This window comes from Cannabis sativa, chromosome 3 (genome assembly GCF_029168945.1).
Source record: "Cannabis sativa cultivar Pink pepper isolate KNU-18-1 chromosome 3, ASM2916894v1, whole genome shotgun sequence".
NCBI classification, from domain to species: Eukaryota; Viridiplantae; Streptophyta; class Magnoliopsida; order Rosales; family Cannabaceae; genus Cannabis; species Cannabis sativa.
In genome coordinates this window covers 46,197,613-46,218,623 of record NC_083603.1, presented here as the reverse complement: position 1 = coordinate 46,218,623, position 21,011 = coordinate 46,197,613, and the positions used below count along the sequence as shown (strand labels likewise).

Here is a 21,011-nt window from a genome sequence, read left to right as displayed (position 1 = left end):
ATTATTTTTAAATTGATATTTAATTATTTTGTTACAATTAGATGAACTAAGTATGAGGCATCAAGCTAGTCAATCGATAACAAGTGCAGCCATTTTTTTTTTCTAAAAATCCTTCAACTTATTTCACTTTTTACATTTTAAATATTTTAGTAAAAAAATAAAATAATTAAGTGTAATAATTTAAAATTAAGATTACAAGTATAATAAAATTTAAATTATAAAATTATATGTGTATAATTTTAAATTATAAAAAGTTTTGCTATAAAATTTTAAATAATTTAAGTGCAAAAAAATAAATTGTTAAAAGATCCTTATATAGTAGTAAATTGTAAAAAAATTAATTAATTATTATAATTAATTTAATTTTAAAATATAATTAATCTTAATTAAAGTTTTATTAGGAAATAAATTATTAGGTTACTTTTAGGTTACAAGTTATTTATTATTTATTTTTATTTAATTTCCAAATTAATCACAACCATTTAATAGTAATCTAATGACTTAAAAAAAATGTAACCATGATGGTTACAATAAAAATGTAACCATTGAAACCTCTTCCATATATATATACATATGGGTGCACTCTTAATAGGTATTACCCATAAATGGGTAAAATTAGAAAAAATTGAGTTTTTATACTTAATTTTTCTATCTAATTAGAAAAATCTTTCACTTTTACATCATATGGGCTGAGATTGTTCCATCGGTTGAAAAAAAAATTAAAAAAAAAAAGTTTTTTAGCAAAAAAAAAAAATAAGTAAAAGTTGAATTTCACTTAAATATTTTAATATGAACATAATTTTGATATAGTATAAAAAGAGATATTCTTTGATATTTTTTATAATAAGTAGTTAAACTAAGCATAGAAATTCAAATTTCTCTTTTATTATTCGTTATTAAATCAAAATTTGATGATTTAATATTTTAAAATTAATATTTATAGTTAAATATTTTTAGTAACCATTTATGGGTAATACCCATTAAGAAATGATCCATATATATATTTATATATATATATATATATATATATATACTTTTTAGGTATAAGTAGATATTACTAGGAATATTTGAATTTTATGTTTAATTTTTTTTATTTAATTAGAAATATTTTTTATTTTTATATTATATAAATTGAAATTGTTTTATTGGCTAAAAAAAATTTCTCGACAAAAAAAAAGTTGAGTTTAATTTAAATATTTTGTATATAATCATATTTTTTATATAGTGTAAAATGAGATATTTTTTTTATATTTTTTTTAATTAAGTAGCTAAATTTTATATATATATATATATATATAAATGAGAGATATGAGGGGATGGCTTGTGTTGACCGAGGTTTTTGGCAACTAATAAAATAATAATAGTTTAGAGAGCTATAAGAAATTAAGAGAGAGATTTTTATGTGGTTGGGGCGTTAATGAGCCTTAGTCCACGAGTCTGTGTATTTATGATAGCATTTAATACAGAGAATGTTCTTGGTGAGCTTTTTACTCTTCTAGCACTTATGCTACCCAGAATTCTTGACCCCTCTTTAATGAGCTTTGGGAGGTATTTATAATGTTTTCGTGAGGTGATCCCCAGAATTAAGGTACATGTATTTCTGTAACTATCAATAAAGTTGTACATTCCCAAGGAATATATTATGGATAATGCATGGTCAAATCCCTAGGTGTCGTAGGGACTTTATGGGGGCAGTCTTTAATCCCTTTTGACTGATGTGATTCTTCACAGAGTAGCCGTCACTAGACTTTATTGGTCATAGCCTAGTAGGTACAGATTGGGGGTTGTGCCGTCAGACTTTATTGCGTGTGGCAGTTCCAACACGCCTCCTCCCATGTGACATTAAATGCGAGATGACTGCTCAGAGGAAGCCTGACACCACCCGGAGATGCTTTGATACCAACTTGCTCTCCGGGAGCATATGAGACCTTGCAAGCCTTCTCCGAGAGTCATATCCAAAATAATGCTTTGTTTCATAAAGACTTAGCTATTTAATTTAAGTGCTAATCATTTGTGTCCACGTGTCCTTGTCTGGTTGGTCCACGTATATTGGGCAAAATCAGGGGCAACAGCTTGACACTCTAAAATCTCTCTAACTAGTATTATTTGTTCTCTCCTTAATTCTCTCATTTTTTTAATTTTTTATTAGCTTCATAAATATTAGAATAATTAGTAATTTTGTCCCCTGTGTTGGATTAAAATTGGGCAAATATGTATAATGTATATGCTATTATAAAGTGTGATACAAAATTAAGTTACCAATTATGTTATAGGTATCAGAAGGGTATTAAACTATCATGAAAATAGTGTATAGAGACTATAAGTTAATTTATAATTTGTTCAGGAGTCAAATTATAAATACCCAAAACTCATTCTAAGATGAGTCTATAAATTGGTAGTGGTCCCCAAGGAACACTAGGCTTCTGTATTCTCTCTTTTCCCATCAGAGAAAATACTTTTAGAAATAGTGTATTCTTAGAAGATCAAAACATTCTCTGCAATCTCCAATAATAGCATCAGGTTAGTGCTTTCGCTCATTTTTTATCATCATCTTCTTCTTTAATTTAGTAAATGTTTTATAGATTTATGATTTAGGATTTTCTATAGTAAAGTACTTTTAAAAAATATGTTTAGATCTGTGATATATATATATATATATATTTCGTGAGTGTTTTATAAATCCTAACAAGTGGTATCAGTTTTCCTAAATTGATTGAAGATTTGGTGATTTTATTTATAAAGTTTGGAGATTTTAAAAATTAAGCTTTTGATTTTTCTTTGAGTACGTAATATTGCGCTGCAAGTTTTAGTTTCAGTTGTATATATATATATATATATATATATATATATATATGGGTGACTATTCAATTGTTACATTTTTATTGTAACCATATAGTTACATTTTTTTTTTTGACCTGTAATAGCAGGTTACTAATAGGTAGACATTCCTTTTTTAAAATTAATTAATTATAATTAACTATTTTCTTAAAATAATTAATTAAATATTTAACAAGACCTCTTTTAGCAATTAATATTTTTATTTAAATCCTTACTCTAATTATTTTAATAATTAAGCCATTTAATAATAATATTTACAATTAAATTTATTTTTTTACAAAAATTAAACTTCTTTTGACACTAATTAAAATTCTCTTCTTATAATAAATTTTTAAATGATATTTAATTATTTTGTTACAGTTAGATGAACTAAGTATGAGGCATCAAACTAGTCAATCGATAACAAGTGCAACCATTTTTTAAAATCTTTCAACTTATTTCACTTTTTACTTTTTAAATATTCAAATAAAAAAAATAATTAATTAAGTGTAATAATTTAAAATTAAGATTACAAGTATAATAAAATTTAAATTATAAAATTATATGTGTATAATTTTAAATTATAAAAAATTTTGCTATAAAATTTTAAATAATTTAAGTGCATAAAAATAAATTACTAAAAGATCCTTATATAGTAATAAATTGCAAAAAAAAATAATTAATAATTACAATTAATTTAATTTTAAATAATAATTAATCTTAATTAAAGTTTATAAGGAAATAAATTATTAGGTTACTTTCAGGTTACAAGTTATTTATTATTTATTTTTATTTAATTTCTAAATTAATCACAACCATTTAATAGTAATCCAATGGCTCAAAAAATGTAACCATAATAGTTACAATAAAAATGTAACCATTGAAACCTCTTCCATATATATATATCAAAATTTTAATATATGTGTTGATTGATAAATACTATTTTGATTACTATATATATTTGTTATATATACATAAATGATTTTGGATTTATCACTTTGGTTTTAATTTCGTTTGGCTTCAGTAACTATTCATATTATTTGTTGATCAATAACTAAAGATTATTCATGTAGTATGTATGTAATGGGCTTGGTATTATATATGTCGTTGTTTTAATTGTGTTATTCGATTTTTCGCATTATGACGTGGTAGCACATGTTGGTGACACGTGGTTCCTATTTCTTATATCTGGTTGAAATGATATTTCGAACAGAGCTCAGCATACACTTGCACAGATAGAGTCTTCCCGACTGAACAGGGTAAGGGTAGACAGTTCGAGCAACATATCAACACTTAGCAATTCCAAGATTGGCATCATGAAGCAAGAAAGTAATCCCCACAATTCAGGAATCGTATCAAAAGGATAGATCAAAGGCATTGCGCAAGCAACTTTCGAAACCCTTCATTGAAACCAAAAATTTTGAGAACATTTCCTAAGGAAGACCATTCCATATGATCATAATGTTGGGTTTTATGCCCTAAATAAAACTCATTTCAATATAATCAGATTTACTTATTAATAAAGATCAGAAATAACATTTTATGTTGCATGGTTCACATGATTTATTTCATGATTATATATATATAATGTATGAATTCTATTTAAGTCCAGAACATATGAATTTGTTAATGATTATAGTGTTGTCATCACAGTGGAATATAATCTTAATTATATGTTCGAAAGTTTATTCCCTGATTTGTCAGAACACTAGATTTAGACTGGCATGGTATAATCCACGATAGGTATTCTTACACCTTGGATAAGTGGTATGTCCTTTCCAGGGCATTGGCAAAGTTTACCAGTATCGGATGTATGGAGTATACATCAGAAGGGACCGATATTGAACTTTGATTAGATATATTAAAATTTACCGTAATATCTATTCAATTCAATATCACCCGTTGATCCTAGATCAAATGATCTTAATCCTGATATGGTTAGGTTCGATCTCAAGAGTATTATACATGTTCTTTGATTTGTTAATTAAGCCTACTTTTGGGTCAGGGTGATACGTACATTTTGGGAACATGATAGTATAATTGAGTGGGAGCGCTAACATAAATATGGAGTCTATAACTTCTATAGGAATTTAGAAGTGAAACGATGATATCCTTCGAGCTTGGCTAAACAGAGATAAATGGTGGAGATCTCATTTCACTTCGTTGAAATATCATTTATACGGAGCTAAGTGTTTTAAGGATAAAATACATTGAAGGTGTAACGGTAATTTAGTGTCTATTCAATGTAGATCATCTATTAGAGGGTCATTGATCAAATTAGGATTATAACAATGGATAACTGATAGCGTATCTATATCGTGGAACATATAGAGCGTTCTATATGACTGATAGTGCAATTCCAAGTTCTAAGTGTGGATTCTATAAGGAATTAATAAGTTAGGGAATTTACTTGGTAAATTCGGTTCGACTTATTAGAAGCTCTGTTTATATAGGCACATGGTCCCCATACTAGTTGAGACCATACTGCTTGTAAGACTCAGTTAATTGATTTTGATTAATCAATTATAATTCTAAAGTTAAACTATGTCTAGTTTATGAATTTTCACTATGTTATGGCTTGATTGTGAAGAAATAGTGTTTTGGGGTTTATTTGTTAATTAAGAGACTTTATGGAGTCTAATTAATAAATATTATTAATGACAATTTTATTTGATAGTTATTTTAATTATTAAATAAATAGTTTGGCATTTATAGGTTTGAATTGAAAAATATGGTATTATTGAAAAGAAGAATAACTGGTTGAAATAAAGTGGTAAAATTGTAACTAGAGATTGGTCCACTTATTGTGTACGGCCAAGAGGTATTTTTGCCAATATTTTATTCTTTTTTAATCCATTTAATTCAACCCTAACGCTATTGAAGAATAGTATAAAAGGAAGGTTATGGTCTCATTATCCAACTAATGCCTCCAAAGCTAATAACCTAGCTTTTGATGAGACCTCTTCCTTCTTCTTTCTTCTTCAATTTCGAAAACACTATAGCCTATCTTCACAAATATTTTTCAGCCATTAGTGAATGAGTGAGTGCCCACACACATCAAGTGGTATCTCAATCATAGTGTGTAAAACTGTAGGAGATTCCAACCAACAAGAAGGAGAATCAGCATCAAAGGAAGGAGAGAAAGAGATCCAGGTTCAGATCTTGATTATGTTCTGCTACAGAAAGGAATCAAGGGCTAGATATCTGAACGGAAGGAGTCATTATATTCCGCTGCACCCAATGTAAGGTTTACTAAACTTTATATGTGTTTATTTCATTATTTTAGAATTCATTTTAGGATGTTAATGAAACATACATGGTAGTAAATCTAGATCCTGGTAAAATATTTCCAACACATAAGCTTTAGACATGCCAGGCTTTATACCCACAAATTTCATGATCTTGCTCTCTTTGGACATAGCATGAACAATTTCTTGTGCAAGAAAGGTATTCTCAACTATCCACTGATCGGGCACAAAGGCAGATAGAACGACAAAATTAACTCCGAACGAATAGGCCTAAGCCTATTAGCAAGAATCTTGGAAACAATCTTATAGATGACATTACAAAGGCTAATAGGGCAAAAATCATCACATTTTTTAGCATTGTCTTTCTTCAAAATGAGGACCACAAAATTATGATTCACCCCTTTGACAAACCTTGCAAAGCCAAAAAAATCTTTAGATAAAGCACACCACATCTGATCCAACTATATCCCAATGATCCTTAAAAAAAATTGTTGGTATGCCATCGGGCCCCAGTGCTTTAAGAGGAGGTGTCGACCAAAGAGTCTTTCTAATCTCTTTCACTAAGAGGATACATATCAACTCAACATTCATCTCATCCATAATCGATGGTTAGATTAGGGTAGCAAGGGGAGGGCAGAAGCCTAGTCTTAAAGACTTAAACACATGTTTAAACTGGAAAATAAAGTACTCCCTAATCTCTTTCGTACTGTGTAGTCAATCTTGGTCATTATCAAAAATTTCTCAAATATGGTTGCACTTTCTTTTAACAAGAGTGTACATGTGGAAATTTTTTTAATTTTGTTCTTTATTTCTTAACCACAATTCTCTAGACTTTTGAGCCTAAATTTCAGATTGTCTTTGACTAACCTCTTGTATTTCTAACTGGATTATCGCCTCGAGGTCAACATTAGCATCATTAGGAGGTCAATTTTGGACTTTGGTATAAGGAAGTCATTTAGGACTTTAAGTTTCTTAAGAAAAATCTCCCAAACACTTCTTTGTTCAATTTTTGAAGAGCCTTGGCAGTGGCCCCCAATTTTAGCATAAGACGGCAACTTGCTGCCCCATGAGCTTCAATTTTCCAAGCTTCTTTAATAACATCAAGACAACCCAGGTCTTTGCTCCAAACGTCAAAATATCGGAAAGGGGACCTCACCAATTCTCTATCTAAGAAAAGATCGAGAATTAAAGGAGCATTGTCTGAGTGGATGATAATTTTTGCTACAACCCCAGCCTTAAGGAAAGCTTCAAGCCAACTAGGGTTGCAAAGATTCCTATCAAGTCATTCACACACCAAGCTTGCTAGATCTTGCTTATTTGTTCAAGTGTAGAAAAATCCCACACAACCTAAATCAATACCACCACAGTAAAAAAGGAAACTTTTCAATCATTGACCCTCATTGAGAGTAAAATCTTGGTCACCCTCTTTTTTATTAGAATGAGTAAGACAAGCCCAAGAACCATTTAAAGCTAGTATTTTTTCAGTCATGTAGCTCCTGAATTGATCTCTTTCTTGTCGCACAGGCAACCCATAAACAAACACAACAAACCACTCAAGCTGAACAATAGTGGTATTCCAAAATTTGGCCAAATTAATAGATGTTTCAGAAGAGATCCCATGAATATCAATACCATGTTTACAACATAAACAAAGATCCCTTGAAGAGCCAATAGTGGAGACAACTTTCCCTCAAAAAAAAAAAAAAACCACAGCTTTGCCATAGGAATGTAATTCTAGAGGTGTACGATTTAGTCTCTATAAGAAAAAAAAAAACATATGGGTTTTCTCTCGTAACTAAATCCCTTAAGGCCTTATCTGCTCTGGGTTTCCCAACCCACAGTAATTCCAAGAAAGGACCTTCATAGAAAAAAGAATGATGAAAGGAGAAGGACTCTTGAAGACTTGGTTGTGCCAAACTCCAAAACTCTCAATGTAAAGAAGCTCATGATCGAGCAGACTCACAAAATGAGCCAACAAATACAAGAGAATGGAGATGAACCACTGCCCTATCCTCAAGATTGAACGCCCTTGAAGGCGAATAGAAACAACTTCCCATAAAGGGCACATTTTCACAACCCACTCAAAAGAAAATATCATTCATGAATCTGTTGTATTCATTGTCAAACAAGAAAAACCAATCCCCTTCACACCAAACCATCACAAGCCACAAAACCAAACAACTGGCATCAAACAACACCAGACAAGGCACAAAACCTTGAAGTTGCAAAAAACCAACTCCAAAAAAAACTAGGACCCCAGTGACTAAAACTAAAGCACATACAAGATAAGAAAATAAAGAGTTACAGCCGATTCCATAGCTACTAGAGACAATAACACAAACCAATTGGAGAAGGACCCAAGCAGAGCCCCGAGATTGAGAAAAGTGAAAGGAAACGTCAACACTACACTTAGCTCTACAACATATAATGAAAATTCCAAATCGCTTTGTACGGAGAGGAAAAAATCAAAAGAGATTAGAAGGGCTCATCAATATCAAAAAAACGTAGAGAGGAAAGCCCTAGTCAAACGTTAAAGGCATAGCTAAAGGTTGTCGGAGGCATGAATCGACATCAAGATCACGACTGGCGAGAGAAGATGACACAAAGGCCACACCAGAAGGCTTGAGACCTATAACGGTGTCATAGGAAACAACTCAGAGTCCGACAGCAAATCTCGAAGGAACGAGGAAGCAGTTTAAAATCACCTGAGTACGAAGAGAAAAAATGGCCTTTTAGTCATGTACTTTCTCAATAAGTGCATAATGTTGATCCACTTCTTTCATCTTCTTAATGTGAATAGTTATAATTTTAATTTTTTATGAAATTATGTAAATTATAATTTTCATGAATATACATCAAACTTTTGAGACATTTGAAATAATTTGTAATACAACAAGTAGAGTTTAAATGGTTAGACACATGTAAAATAAATTATTTAAGCACTGCATTTATTTTGTAAATTATCTTAATTTTTTTAAATTTTTTAATATATTTTTTTAAATGTCAAAATAAATAAATAGTCGATCTGTGTATTTTTTTAATAAGATACCCTATCATGTATGTATAAACTTATTCTTTTGAAACTAAATATATTATAGATATTCGTATATATATATATAGATATATATATATATGTGAAACACTTTTTAATGGGTAATACTTATTGATGGGTACTAAAAAAAATTAATAATATAATAATCTATTAACCTTTTATAGCAAGTTACCAATAATATTTTCTAAAAAAAAATTATATTTATCTTTTACAAAATTAGAAATAATAATTACAACTAATAGCATGGAAAAATTATAAATTATTTTTAGAAACTAATTCAAATTACTATCTTATTATTTTATTGAAGATAAATACCATTTTGGACCCTGTGTTTTGTAAAAGTTACCGATTTGACCATCTATTTTGTTAAATGACAAAATGGACCATGTATTTTTTAAAATGGTAAAAATAAAACCCTGAGCTTAATTTTTAATTTTTTTTAATATAACCAACTTACAAACAATCCATAACATGAACAGATAAAGAAAATATAAACAGTTTTTTCATAACACATTTAGATCAGATTATTAGTAAATTTTATTATGATAAAAAATCAGTTACATGTATTTACCCTTTTAGTAACTTTTACCCTTTTAGTAACAGAGGGTCCAATTAGTAACTTTTACAAAACACGGGGTCCAAAATAGTATTTACCCTTTTATTAAATTGTGAGGTCATTAATCATAAATTTATCATTGTAAAATTAAGAATCACTTACATGTATATTAATATGTTTTCTTAATTAGGAGACAGAAACTTTATATGTTATTATTGAAAAAATCAGTAGGCAAAGATAAATTGGAAAAATCAGTAGGCAAAGATAAATTGAAAAAAAAATATATTAATGTATATTAACGTGTAAGCATAACAAGCATAATAAGCATTAGGCAAAAATAAATTGAAAATTTTTATAGATAAATATATATTTTTTTTTCTTTTTAATCTTTAAAATGGTTTTTAATAAAAAAAATAGTTTTTTATAAAAATAGTTTTGTTTTACGTGTGTTTCACTTCTTTAACAATAATGCCATATATAATTTTTTTTTCTATTAATAGTTTCATTTATTTTAAGAATGTAGAGAGAATAAAAAAATCAAACAAAGAAGTGGGAAAGTAGGAAATATTAATTTTTTAATATTTAATTTTTTTTTCCCATTTGACAAGCTTTGCAAAATTCTAATTGATTTAAGGAACCAGATGAAGAGACTTGTTGAAGGACTTTGCTTAAAACTTGGTTAGAAGGGTGGCCAAGTTTTTGGTGCCAAGTATTGACATTGGTTTGCTCGCTAGGGAGATAAGCAGTAGAACAACAATGTGAAAGATCAACATTTTTATTGCTTGTTTCAAGATTACAAGTAGTAGTAGGAATGCTACTGTTATCTTTACTAGTACATATCATGGCAGTTGGATTACAAGCATAAACCATAGAGTTCTTAGATGCAGCCATATCTGGTTTTTGAGTAGAGTCAGCAAGCACATACAACCCTTCTTTAAGCATTCCCTTGAGTAGCACCTTCCCAGTTTGTTTGTCCTTGACAAAGCAACATGTTTTATGAAATTCAAGAAACACATTATTGTCACGAGTTAGTTGTGAAACACTAACCAAATTTTTCGTAATCGAAGGAACATGAAGAAGAGAATGTAGATTAAGGGGTATTGAATGAACAGATGATAAAGTACTGGAACCAATGTGAGAAATTGATAATTTCTTACCGTCTCCTATAGCCACACCCTCTGAGCCATTGTAAGGGACAGCAGTGTCAAGGTTTTCTGTACCAGATGTAATGTGATTTGTAGCTCCGGTGTCGACAAACCATCCTGAATCATCTCCAAAGTCAGGTAAGAAGGATGTTGCATATGCTTGAGGATCGTAATCAAACTCATGTTCGGTGACAAAGGCATGAGGAGGATTAGATGAGTTTGATGGCTGAGTGGAAGTGCCTTGTTTAGATGGAGCCCAGTTTTTATCGAAGCGGTAGTGGCACACAGGGGCAGTGTGGCCAAACCTCAGGCACAATTGACACTGAATCCTGTTGTTCTGCATATTTCCACAAAAAGCACCTCGATTGCCATTCTTGAACCCTTGTGGTGGCCTGTAGGGTTCGTTCTTGAACCTGAAAATGCCACATTAGCCTGTAGCTTCATGTTGAGATCAGTAACACTATTATGATGCTCCAGTCGATTTTCATGCGAGAGAAGAAGGGCCTGCACTTCTTCAGGGGTAAGAGTATCACTTCGCGCGGTGATGCCCGACACCACAGAGTCGAATTCCGGTCTAAGACCGTTGAGTAATTAAAGAATAAAATCTTGATCAGGGATTGAGGATCCAACAATGGCAAGGGAGTCCGTAATTGATTGCAGGGAGTCTGTATAATCAGCAATGGAGAGGCCACCTTTTCTGACTGTAGAGAACTGGCTTTTGAGTTGAAGAAGCTTGGCCTTTGATTGACTGGCGAACCTTTGTTCAAGCGCACGCCAAACCGAGTGTGACGATGTAAAATTGGTTACGGAAGCGAGGACTCCTTCAGTAATGGAGGAGCGAATCCAACAGAGCAGGAGCTGATCTTGACGTTTCCATTGAGTAAAAGCAGGATTAGGAGCACCGGTGATCAATGTAACAGGGGGAGGAATCCCTGTGAACAAGATATCATCAAGATCATGCCCTATAACAGTGGGGAGAACCTGAGATTTCCAAGAGAGAAAATTAGAACGATCAAGTTTGATTGTTAATGTTGAAGAAAGAGAGTGAGAAAAAGGATTCCAGGAGGAATTATTCGAATTTCTTTGGGCGCCGGTTGCCTGAGTAAGGACCGGAGAAGCCATGGGAGCTTGATTAGGATGAGTGGACATGGACTCCATTGAAGACGTAGGTCAAGGCGACTGATACCATGTAGTACAACAGAAAAGCAGAGAAACAAAAGTGCAGAAGAAAGAAAAGAGAATCAAAGAATTCCTTATTTTATTTCATAGCTAAAGAGTTGTATTTATACAAAGAAGATTGATTAAAGAGAATCAAAAGAGAAAACAAACTAACAGAAAAGTTAGTTGGAAAGAGCCTTAATTAACTGATTACAACTGACAAAACAGAACAATTAGTTATTTGTTACAGTTAAAAATAAAATACCCATATATGGGTAATACTCATTAAGAACATACATATATATATATATATTTGGGTTTTTTTTTTTTATTATTTTTACACTTTAAAATAGTTTTTTTTTTTGTTTTTTTTGCATTTTTACGGAATTCTACATAGAAACCCTTATTGCAACTAGCACTGCAACTTAAATTGCAACAAAAAATCGTATAGAAACTCCTATTGCAACTGGCACTGCAACTACTTTAGAAACTCAAACTATAAATTTAAAAAAATAGTTAAAAAATAATATATAAAGTAATTCCCCTATATATTTATATATATAGTTAAACCAAAACTAATATAAAAAGGAAAAGGAAAACTCTTGATACCATATTGGTCCTTTTCTTTCTTTGTTTTCTTTTGTTTCTTTTTTTTTTTTTTTTTTTTCTAAAATGAGTGATTAATTAATTCATTTTCTTCTTGTTTTCTTTTCAAAATATTTCTTTTTCTCTATGTTGATTTATTTTTCTTTTCGCATTATCTAATTCTTAAGAGTCAAATATATATATGGAGCCCACAGCTTTTGATGTAATAGTGTCGGCTGATTTTATAATTCTAAAATATTAATTGGAAAATCTATAAATAATATATGATTATATATATAAAAAAAAATATATATTATTTTCCATGCCTCAAATGCATTATGCACTGCATACAGTAGCTGTCAAGCAAGCCTGAAAACAATTATAAAAACATAATACTATATGGCTAACCAATTTTTTATATATATAATTATACATATATATATATGTATCATATTGTATGCATATGTTTTATAGCCAATTATTTAAATATTAAGAGAAAAATCATATGTACCTTGCGAAAAAAAAATAAAAATAAAAATCGTATGTATATATGCTATGTATATCTTTTTTTTTATCAGTTAACAAATAATGAAACATAATTTCTTCTACTCTTCATCCTTCTTCTCTCTCTTTATTTATTTATTTTTTTTCATTTGAAAATAACTTATCTTCATCTGATAATTAAATTTTAAACTTAAAACAAAATATGATGAATATTTGTCTATATATATACATATATTATTGTCTGCTTCAACATAAAGAGTTTCATGAATTTTTAACTAGTATATTAAAAGAGTTCAAAAAATTAATCATACTCAACATAATTAGTAGTAGGGCTCAGTTAGTTAATTAATTAATAGATAAATTGGTGAGTGGTTCTAAAGGCATACAGCATATAATTAGCACATGTGAGCAATTAAATATATATATTAAACATCCTAAGGTCTTCTATTTATGCAAGCAATATATACATTATATATAGTAAATGAAAGAAAGGTCCCCCATTTGAGTTTAAGAGCTTTAATTATACTAAGAATAAAGAAGCATATATATATAATACTACTTTTTTTTTTTCTTTAATACTACTTCTACTACCATAATTATAACAATACTCACTTTTTTACAACAATTCCCATTTTTTTTTCTTTGTTAACTATTCTTTAATTATATAGATAAGTACGTACCACACGTTTATATGTAAAACATATCATTTTACTTGACTTTATTATATTAATTCATATTTATATATATAGAGAGAGATTTCTTAAAAATCAATCCATTCCAGTTTTTTAAAATCAATAATTAAAAAAATAAAAAAGCAGTAGTACCAGATTTGCGTAAAACCCACTTGATTGCTTTACCTTCCTCTCTCTCTCTTAGCTCTGTTTTTCCTCTTCTCTCTATTATGACTTGAATTCTAAGTATGATTATCTTTGTTCCCTTTAAATCATAAGAAAATATTCTTGATTTTTCTACTTCTTTCAAATTCAAAACGATAGCTACACCACACACACACACATATATATTCCTCTCCCTCTCTCTCTCTCTTCCCACCTCAATATATATATATATATAAAAGCTTATATATATTTATTTTTCTCATGTCAGAGTGATCAAATTCCTCACAAATATATAAATATAGACAAATACCCACATCAGTTTCTTGATCACAATCAATAAAAAAAAAATGGGACGACATTCATGCTGTTTGAAGCAGAAGTTAAGAAAAGGTTTATGGTCACCTGAAGAAGATGAGAAACTGTTCAATTACATTACTCATTTTGGTGTTGGTTGCTGGAGTTCAGTTCCTAAACTTGCTGGTTAGTGTAGTAATATATATATATATATAGTAATACACATGTAAAATGTAATTAATAAAATTATATCCTCATTCTAAATAATTTGTTGATGATCAGGTTTGCAAAGGTGTGGGAAGAGTTGCAGATTAAGATGGATAAATTACTTGAGACCTGATTTAAAAAGAGGAATGTTTTCACAACAAGAAGAAGATCTCATCATTAGTCTTCATCAAGTTCTTGGAAATAGGTAACGTAGATTAATACTAAAATATTATTATATATGTGTTATTAATATCCTAAAATGGGAAATGGGTAATCATTAAAGTGTTTTTTTTTTCTTTTGTGGGTGTGTTCAGGTGGGCTCAAATTGCAGCACAATTACCAGGAAGAACAGATAATGAGATAAAGAACTTTTGGAATTCATGTTTGAAGAAGAAGCTAGTGAAGCAAGGAATTGACCCAACTACACACAAACCATTAAGTAATGAAAACAACAACAACAACAACACTATGGAATTAGCCAAAGATAAGAAAAATGGTACTACTACTACTACAAGAGACCAAAAAGAGTCCTTAATGATCATACCCCAATTTCATGATCATCATCATCATCATCAATCAAACACATTGGCTTCTAATCATCATGGCCCTACATTTCTCATGTCAGATGAAACTACAACTACTTACTATGATCATTCCTCTACCAATAATAATGGAGTTGTACTAATCACAGACGCTTCTTCAAAAGACCAAACCAATTTGATCAACATCAATAATAAGTCGAATTTCGATTCCCCCTTGTTGTATTTCGACCAATTCACTACGAGTAGCAGTACTACAATGGAGCCAGTTTCTGGCGGTGGCGGTGGCTACAGCTCCGATCAACTAATTCCTTCTCAGTTTCACAATGGTATTAATAGACCATTATCTGCCATGAATCACCAAAACTATGGGAGCTGTTTCGCTTCAATGCCGAGCTTGGCGAGTTCAGGAGCAGAGTTTTCGGACAATAATTCTGGTTCGAGGGTCAGTTCCTTTTTCATGAACGAGGTTAAGGAAACTTCAAGTAACAGCTCCAACGTAAGTAACTATGCTGGTTATCATCATCATCATCATCACATGAACAATCATAATCATAATAATAATAATGGAGCTTTTTCAACAACTTGGGATGTTGAAAACAAATTAGAGTCGTTGATTTACCAACAGTTTCAAGGGATTAATGGGATAGTAAAGTCAGAAGAACAGCAACTCGTCATGACTCGGCCGAGTTCGTGGAATGAATCGGCTGAGCAACAACAACACCAACAACAACAATTTCATCATCATCACAGCTCTGTAGATTTCGGTACCTATCCATTAACGTCACTGTCAGAAGATTTAACAGGTGCTAATTTTGATGTCTTCCACCAAATTTAAAATTCCCAAGTATTGTTATAAATGTAAATTCATTCTCTTTTTTTTATTTAATTTTTTTTATGGGGTTTCTCTTTTCTATACAAATACACAAAGATATGTTGATAGTAACAAGGAAAAAGGTTTGAGAATCTGAAGATTTTTTTTTTGGGGTGTTTTTTTTATTATATAAATATATACAACTAGGCAATGATTAAAATACTACATAGCTAGCTTAGCTAGGGGCGATTTTATTTTAATTTTATTTTTTCGAATTTGTTTTTGTAATTGTTTAAAAGAGTTGAAATAATAAAGTAATTAATTGAGTGTGGTAACTAATTCTCTTCTCTTGTGTTAAATCATAATAATGATCTTTCTATTCCATGTTCCCCTAACTAATTATTACATATCATTGCTAAATGCAGTTAATTAAGCTGCTCTTTTCATATTGTCTTTTCATAACTTACCCATTATACATAGCCTTTTTTTCGTTTTCTTATTCTTCTTTTGAATTTTTATGGGAAACCCTTAAAACAGTAGTAATGTAATAATATTTAGTTCGTACTGCCATTGCAAAATTTCGGTTTTAAATTTCTTTGTAAATAATATTTGACTTAAGTAGCCCATACCCAGTTGGGAGGTTCATCATTTATTTTCTTTTAATGTGAAAAATAGGTCATTAAACTTGATGTGTCACATATCATAATACGATAGAGAGGTGGGGTTGAGTTAAGATTGTGATATTTTTTGCTACTCTGGCAGAGTTTTTAATATGAAATAAAGCTTATTATTATTATTATTATTATTATTATTATTAGACTAAAGTCTTAGATGCTGATTTTCTGGCATTTATATATATATATATATATATATTTATACTATGAATATGATTCAGCTTGGGGGCTCCATTATACTCTTGCCATGCATTGAGTCCTTCCAAAAGGCCCATAGTATAGTAATAGTAGTACTTGCCTTCCCTTCTATGAATTATTAGAGAGAGACCCTACAATATTATCTCTTTCTATCTATCTACATATTTGTTTTGAAGAAAAACAAAAAATTGGTCCAAATTTGTTTAATCAAAGTTTTGATTGTGTTTTTCAAATAACTTTGATTGTATTTATTTAATCAAATGTATTGGGACGCTTTCACAAACAGGGCATCCAAGTCAGTCACCGGCAAATTCCAAAGTGTAATTGATAGAGACAATGAACACTACTAACCTTTTGCAAAAGCAAGAAAAATAAATAAAATAAAATTATTGGGCCTAAAATTAGACTACGTTATTTAAAAACTGCAACAAAAACCAAATTAAGATATATACTATTTTAATTCATAATAGACAAATTAATGTATTTATAACTATTTATGTATAGAATAAGAAAATAAAGGATCGACCTAATGTTAAAGCAATGTCAAATTTTAGCAAAGGAATGGTGTGTCAAATGTTATAATTTTTCTAAATATATAGTAAGATGTGTAAAAATTGATATACTTAGTACCTCCATAAGTTATCTAGTGTAAGGTTTCTAACATTTAGTTACCACTAGAAGAATATAAAATCTTAAATCATTTCAAAAAGGAGTTCTTACAAAAAAAAAAAAAAAAAAAATTATTTTTTGTTATTTTTATAATTTTACTCTCATATTTTTTTCACATTTGTACTGTATTATTAAGTTTTTAAAAATATTGTGTTAAAATTTTAAAATTATAAAAAAAAAAATTAATTATTGAACATAACAATATGAAAACAACTATAAAATAACAAAAAGATAACTACAAATTAAACAACAAAAAAATAACAAGACACTGACCTCGTTAAAATATGCAAACAATATTAACTCATCAGCTTATTTTTATATTACGAATTTGTTTTACTAATTAGTTTTGACAACTTAATTTATCTTTTTGTACTACTACATTATTTTTTTTTTTATGAAATTTGTTGTTATAACTTCATAATTTTAACTTTTTCTTTTTCTCTTTCTTTTGGAGTTAGTGACAGTTGAATAGACAATTTATTTTCTATAGTACTACAAATTTGGGCTTCAAAAGCAGGTTTTAATAAGGCCTTTCAGTGTCGATTTTGGAGAAATTTGCTACCGATCCTGATCCAGCTGACGCTATAGGGTCGAACACAATTGACACCAAAGTGTACCCTATGGAGCTGGTTATTTGATAATAACCAATGTTATAGGGTACATTATGGCGTCGATTATATACTAATAACTGACGCTATATGCACTAATAACTGACGTCAAAGGATTAATAATTGACGCTAAATCCTTAATAATTTATTTTATTTTTCCAGTTTATAACCTATTATAAATTCAAATATTTAATTTATTTAAATTATATATTTATTAATTTATAATAAATATAATTTAATTTAAATTAAATATTTATTTGTTTTAAAGTTAAATTAAATATTATTTAAATTAATTTTATGATTATCCAATATACTTAAATTAATTTCACAGAAGTAATTAAAAAAATTACAATTATATTACAAAAATATTTTAAAATAAGTCCGAGTACTAACAAGTTAATAAATCTAATTACAAGTTAACCTAAAAAAATAAACTAGGGAAGAAAAATTCTTATATATTTCAGTATCAATCGCCCAAGCCTTCGTGAATCACTGTCAATAATCGTTCTATCCACTGTCGCTGTAAATGATAACAATTTAATTTTTGGGTCATATATCTTCTTTTTCTTAAACTGTAAAAAAGAAGTAAATATTTATATTAGTTTATATATATTATTATTTGTTAATATAATAAATACGATAATTAATAATTAAAATTTACAGCTTTTTGATCGTGTATATAACAGTTAGGGTTTGCACGTGTAATGATGTCAGTCATGTATTTCAAAACATAAAAACTATATTGGTTTTTAGGTTGTTTTGGACCCCAAGAAACGCATTTGATTCTCCTATAATCTTGTATGCTCTGTTAAAATTATATTAACATTTTGATTCATTAACATAAATATATAACTTAATTAATTAAAATATTTATTACATAAAGAGTAATTAAATTATTATCTTTTCAACATTTGCATTAATTTGTAGGAAAACTTTGTGGCCACGTATAGGAAATGGATAATTTTCCTTGGCATAACGATCTCTAGCATCCAATGCGCACTAAAAAATTATATTGGGATGTATGTATGATAGAGTACAAAAATAATTTCAAGTTATAATATAGAAAAAAAAATTAAATTATCTCTTAAGTAGTGTTTACCCGATATTTTAAGGAATAAAGAACATTTGGTGTTGGTTATTCATCGAAAGTAACTAAGGAGCCAATCCTTGTGATGCATTCTCAAAAGACTCTTCCGATCCTTCTCTAAATCGTTGATACCGTTCACTGTGAGAAGCTCTGGATTGTAAAACTTGAACATTTGTCTCAAATCATTTAAATTCTCTTAGATGTGCCTGCATTAAATTGTTAAATATTAGTGTATTATAATAATTTCAGTAGATCTTTGATAAGGTTAATTAGATTAAAGAAATGTATACATCATTCCAAAAAGTATTTCTTGGTTGCTAATGAAGTCACCCAACGCTACCTGCTACAAATTTTCTCCAAATATCGTGATCTGGGTACGAGGTGCTATGAATCCACGGACTGCTCGAATTGTGATTATCTCATGTTTATCCTAGACTCACAGAAATTCTTCAACCATCTATTTAAGTGACTTCGGGATTAGTGTCATGATCTCTGGTGTGAATAATAGATCTGCTTGATCACCACTGCTTTTTCAACAAGGCATGGGCCATTTTCCCTTCGACACATCACGTCTTGATGATAGTTGAGCTAGTAGATCCTATACAAAATACCATATAATATATCAAATTTGATCCTAATTCTACTAAATTTTCGCAGCATAATGGCTATAACTGAACGTCCCCAAAATTTCAAACATGCCTAATAACAAATAAAATAGATAAAATAATTGATTATCCATCCATCCGACCGCAATTAATGTATTCGCAGAACCTACTTCACTATGGTTAAATATTTAAGATATTCAAACTCCACTAATCATTGATAATTAATTTGTAACAAAAGCTACCTCGAATGTTACAATTAGGTATTTAGGCCAAGGAAGGAACATGTTTGCTACTTCCTTAACGTATTTGCACCCCTCAATTGAGATTGGGATTTCAACATCCTCTTCCAGCATTTTTGAAATGAGAACCCATGCATGTGAATCATTGTAGGGCTTAGTGTGAGCTGTGATTGGACCCTCATATTCGTACAGATAAGCTTGGGCCACTATGTTATCGATATTGTCTGAGCAGAGAAATACTAGCTGATTAGCTGCCCTCTGTTCAGCAAAACTAGACATGACATGTGGCTCATTTAAGGAAACAAATACATGAGCATAATTTTGTGGATCATCATCCTCCTGAGGATATTGTTGTGGAACATAGGCTTAACGAGCTACTTGTCCTTCTTCCTCATCGTCATCGTCATCCTCATTCTGCTCTTATTTGGTAATATTTTTCTTCTATTTAAGGGATTTATTATTTAAGCTTTTAATTTCTCAATCTCCTTCTGTTTTTAAGCCACAACATCAGAAACTTTCTTTTTCTTCCTGCCAAATAGTTTAGATGCCTTGACAAGAAACCTGCGAATCAATTAATAAAGTTAGCTATAATTTATTTTGTATAACTAATGAAACAATATTTTTCAAGTACTAGCATACCCAGCAGCCCTCTCGAAGATGCTCTGGTGTCCTGAGCGCCTACGTCAGGATGTCATTTTGGTCATGGACTTGAACTTGTCCCTAACTAACTTGCTCCTCTAGTTGAACCTAATGCATTTATTCAAACAATTAGTATATGATTTATATATATTAATTTATTATTAATCAACGATTAATATATACTTACTATCTTACCGGTAATTTTTTACATATATACTTACTATGTAAAAAAAATCGTAGTACAAAACATATTGAGGAGTTGATATTGTTTTGCTTGCTAGAATTAGGTCAATATTTTGTTGTTTTTTTTTTTATTGATTTGTAGTTATTTTTTTGTTGTTTTATAGTTGTTTTCATGTTATTCGTTATGTTTTTTTAGGATTATTTTTGAGTTGTTTTTTTATTTTACTAGAACACAGTATTTTTGTAATTTTGAAACATTAAAACAGTATTTTTGTAAACTTGATACCGTAAAAATGTAAAAATCTTCGTATCTTAATATTTTTTGTAAACTTTTTCTTATTTTTTTAGTATTTT

At 29.6% G+C, this 21,011-nt stretch overlaps 1 protein-coding gene across 1 annotated transcript; it reads left to right on the top strand.

The window, feature by feature from the left end:
- Positions 1-13,759: 13,759 nt before the first annotated feature.
- Positions 13,760-16,091, top strand: LOC115711659 (transcription factor MYB86). Its single transcript, XM_030640033.2, has 3 exons — positions 13,760-14,381; positions 14,478-14,607; positions 14,717-16,091. Exons 1-3 carry the CDS (start codon positions 14,249-14,251, stop codon positions 15,777-15,779), a joined length of 1,326 nt encoding a protein of 441 aa, XP_030495893.2. The 5' UTR covers positions 13,760-14,248; the 3' UTR covers positions 15,780-16,091.
- Positions 16,092-21,011: the final 4,920 nt, after the last annotated feature.

Bases quoted from the DNA above. Each gene is read 5' to 3' on its own strand.
- LOC115711659 (XM_030640033.2), top strand. From the start codon at position 14,249: ATGGGACGACATTCATGCTGTTTGAAGCAGAAGTTAAGAAAAGGTTTA. The intron at 14,382-14,477 runs GTTAGTGTAGTA...GTTGATGATCAG, and splicing joins TTCAGTTCCTAAACTTGCTG to GTTTGCAAAGGTGTGGGAAG. The intron at 14,608-14,716 runs GTAACGTAGATT...GGGTGTGTTCAG, and splicing joins CATCAAGTTCTTGGAAATAG to GTGGGCTCAAATTGCAGCAC.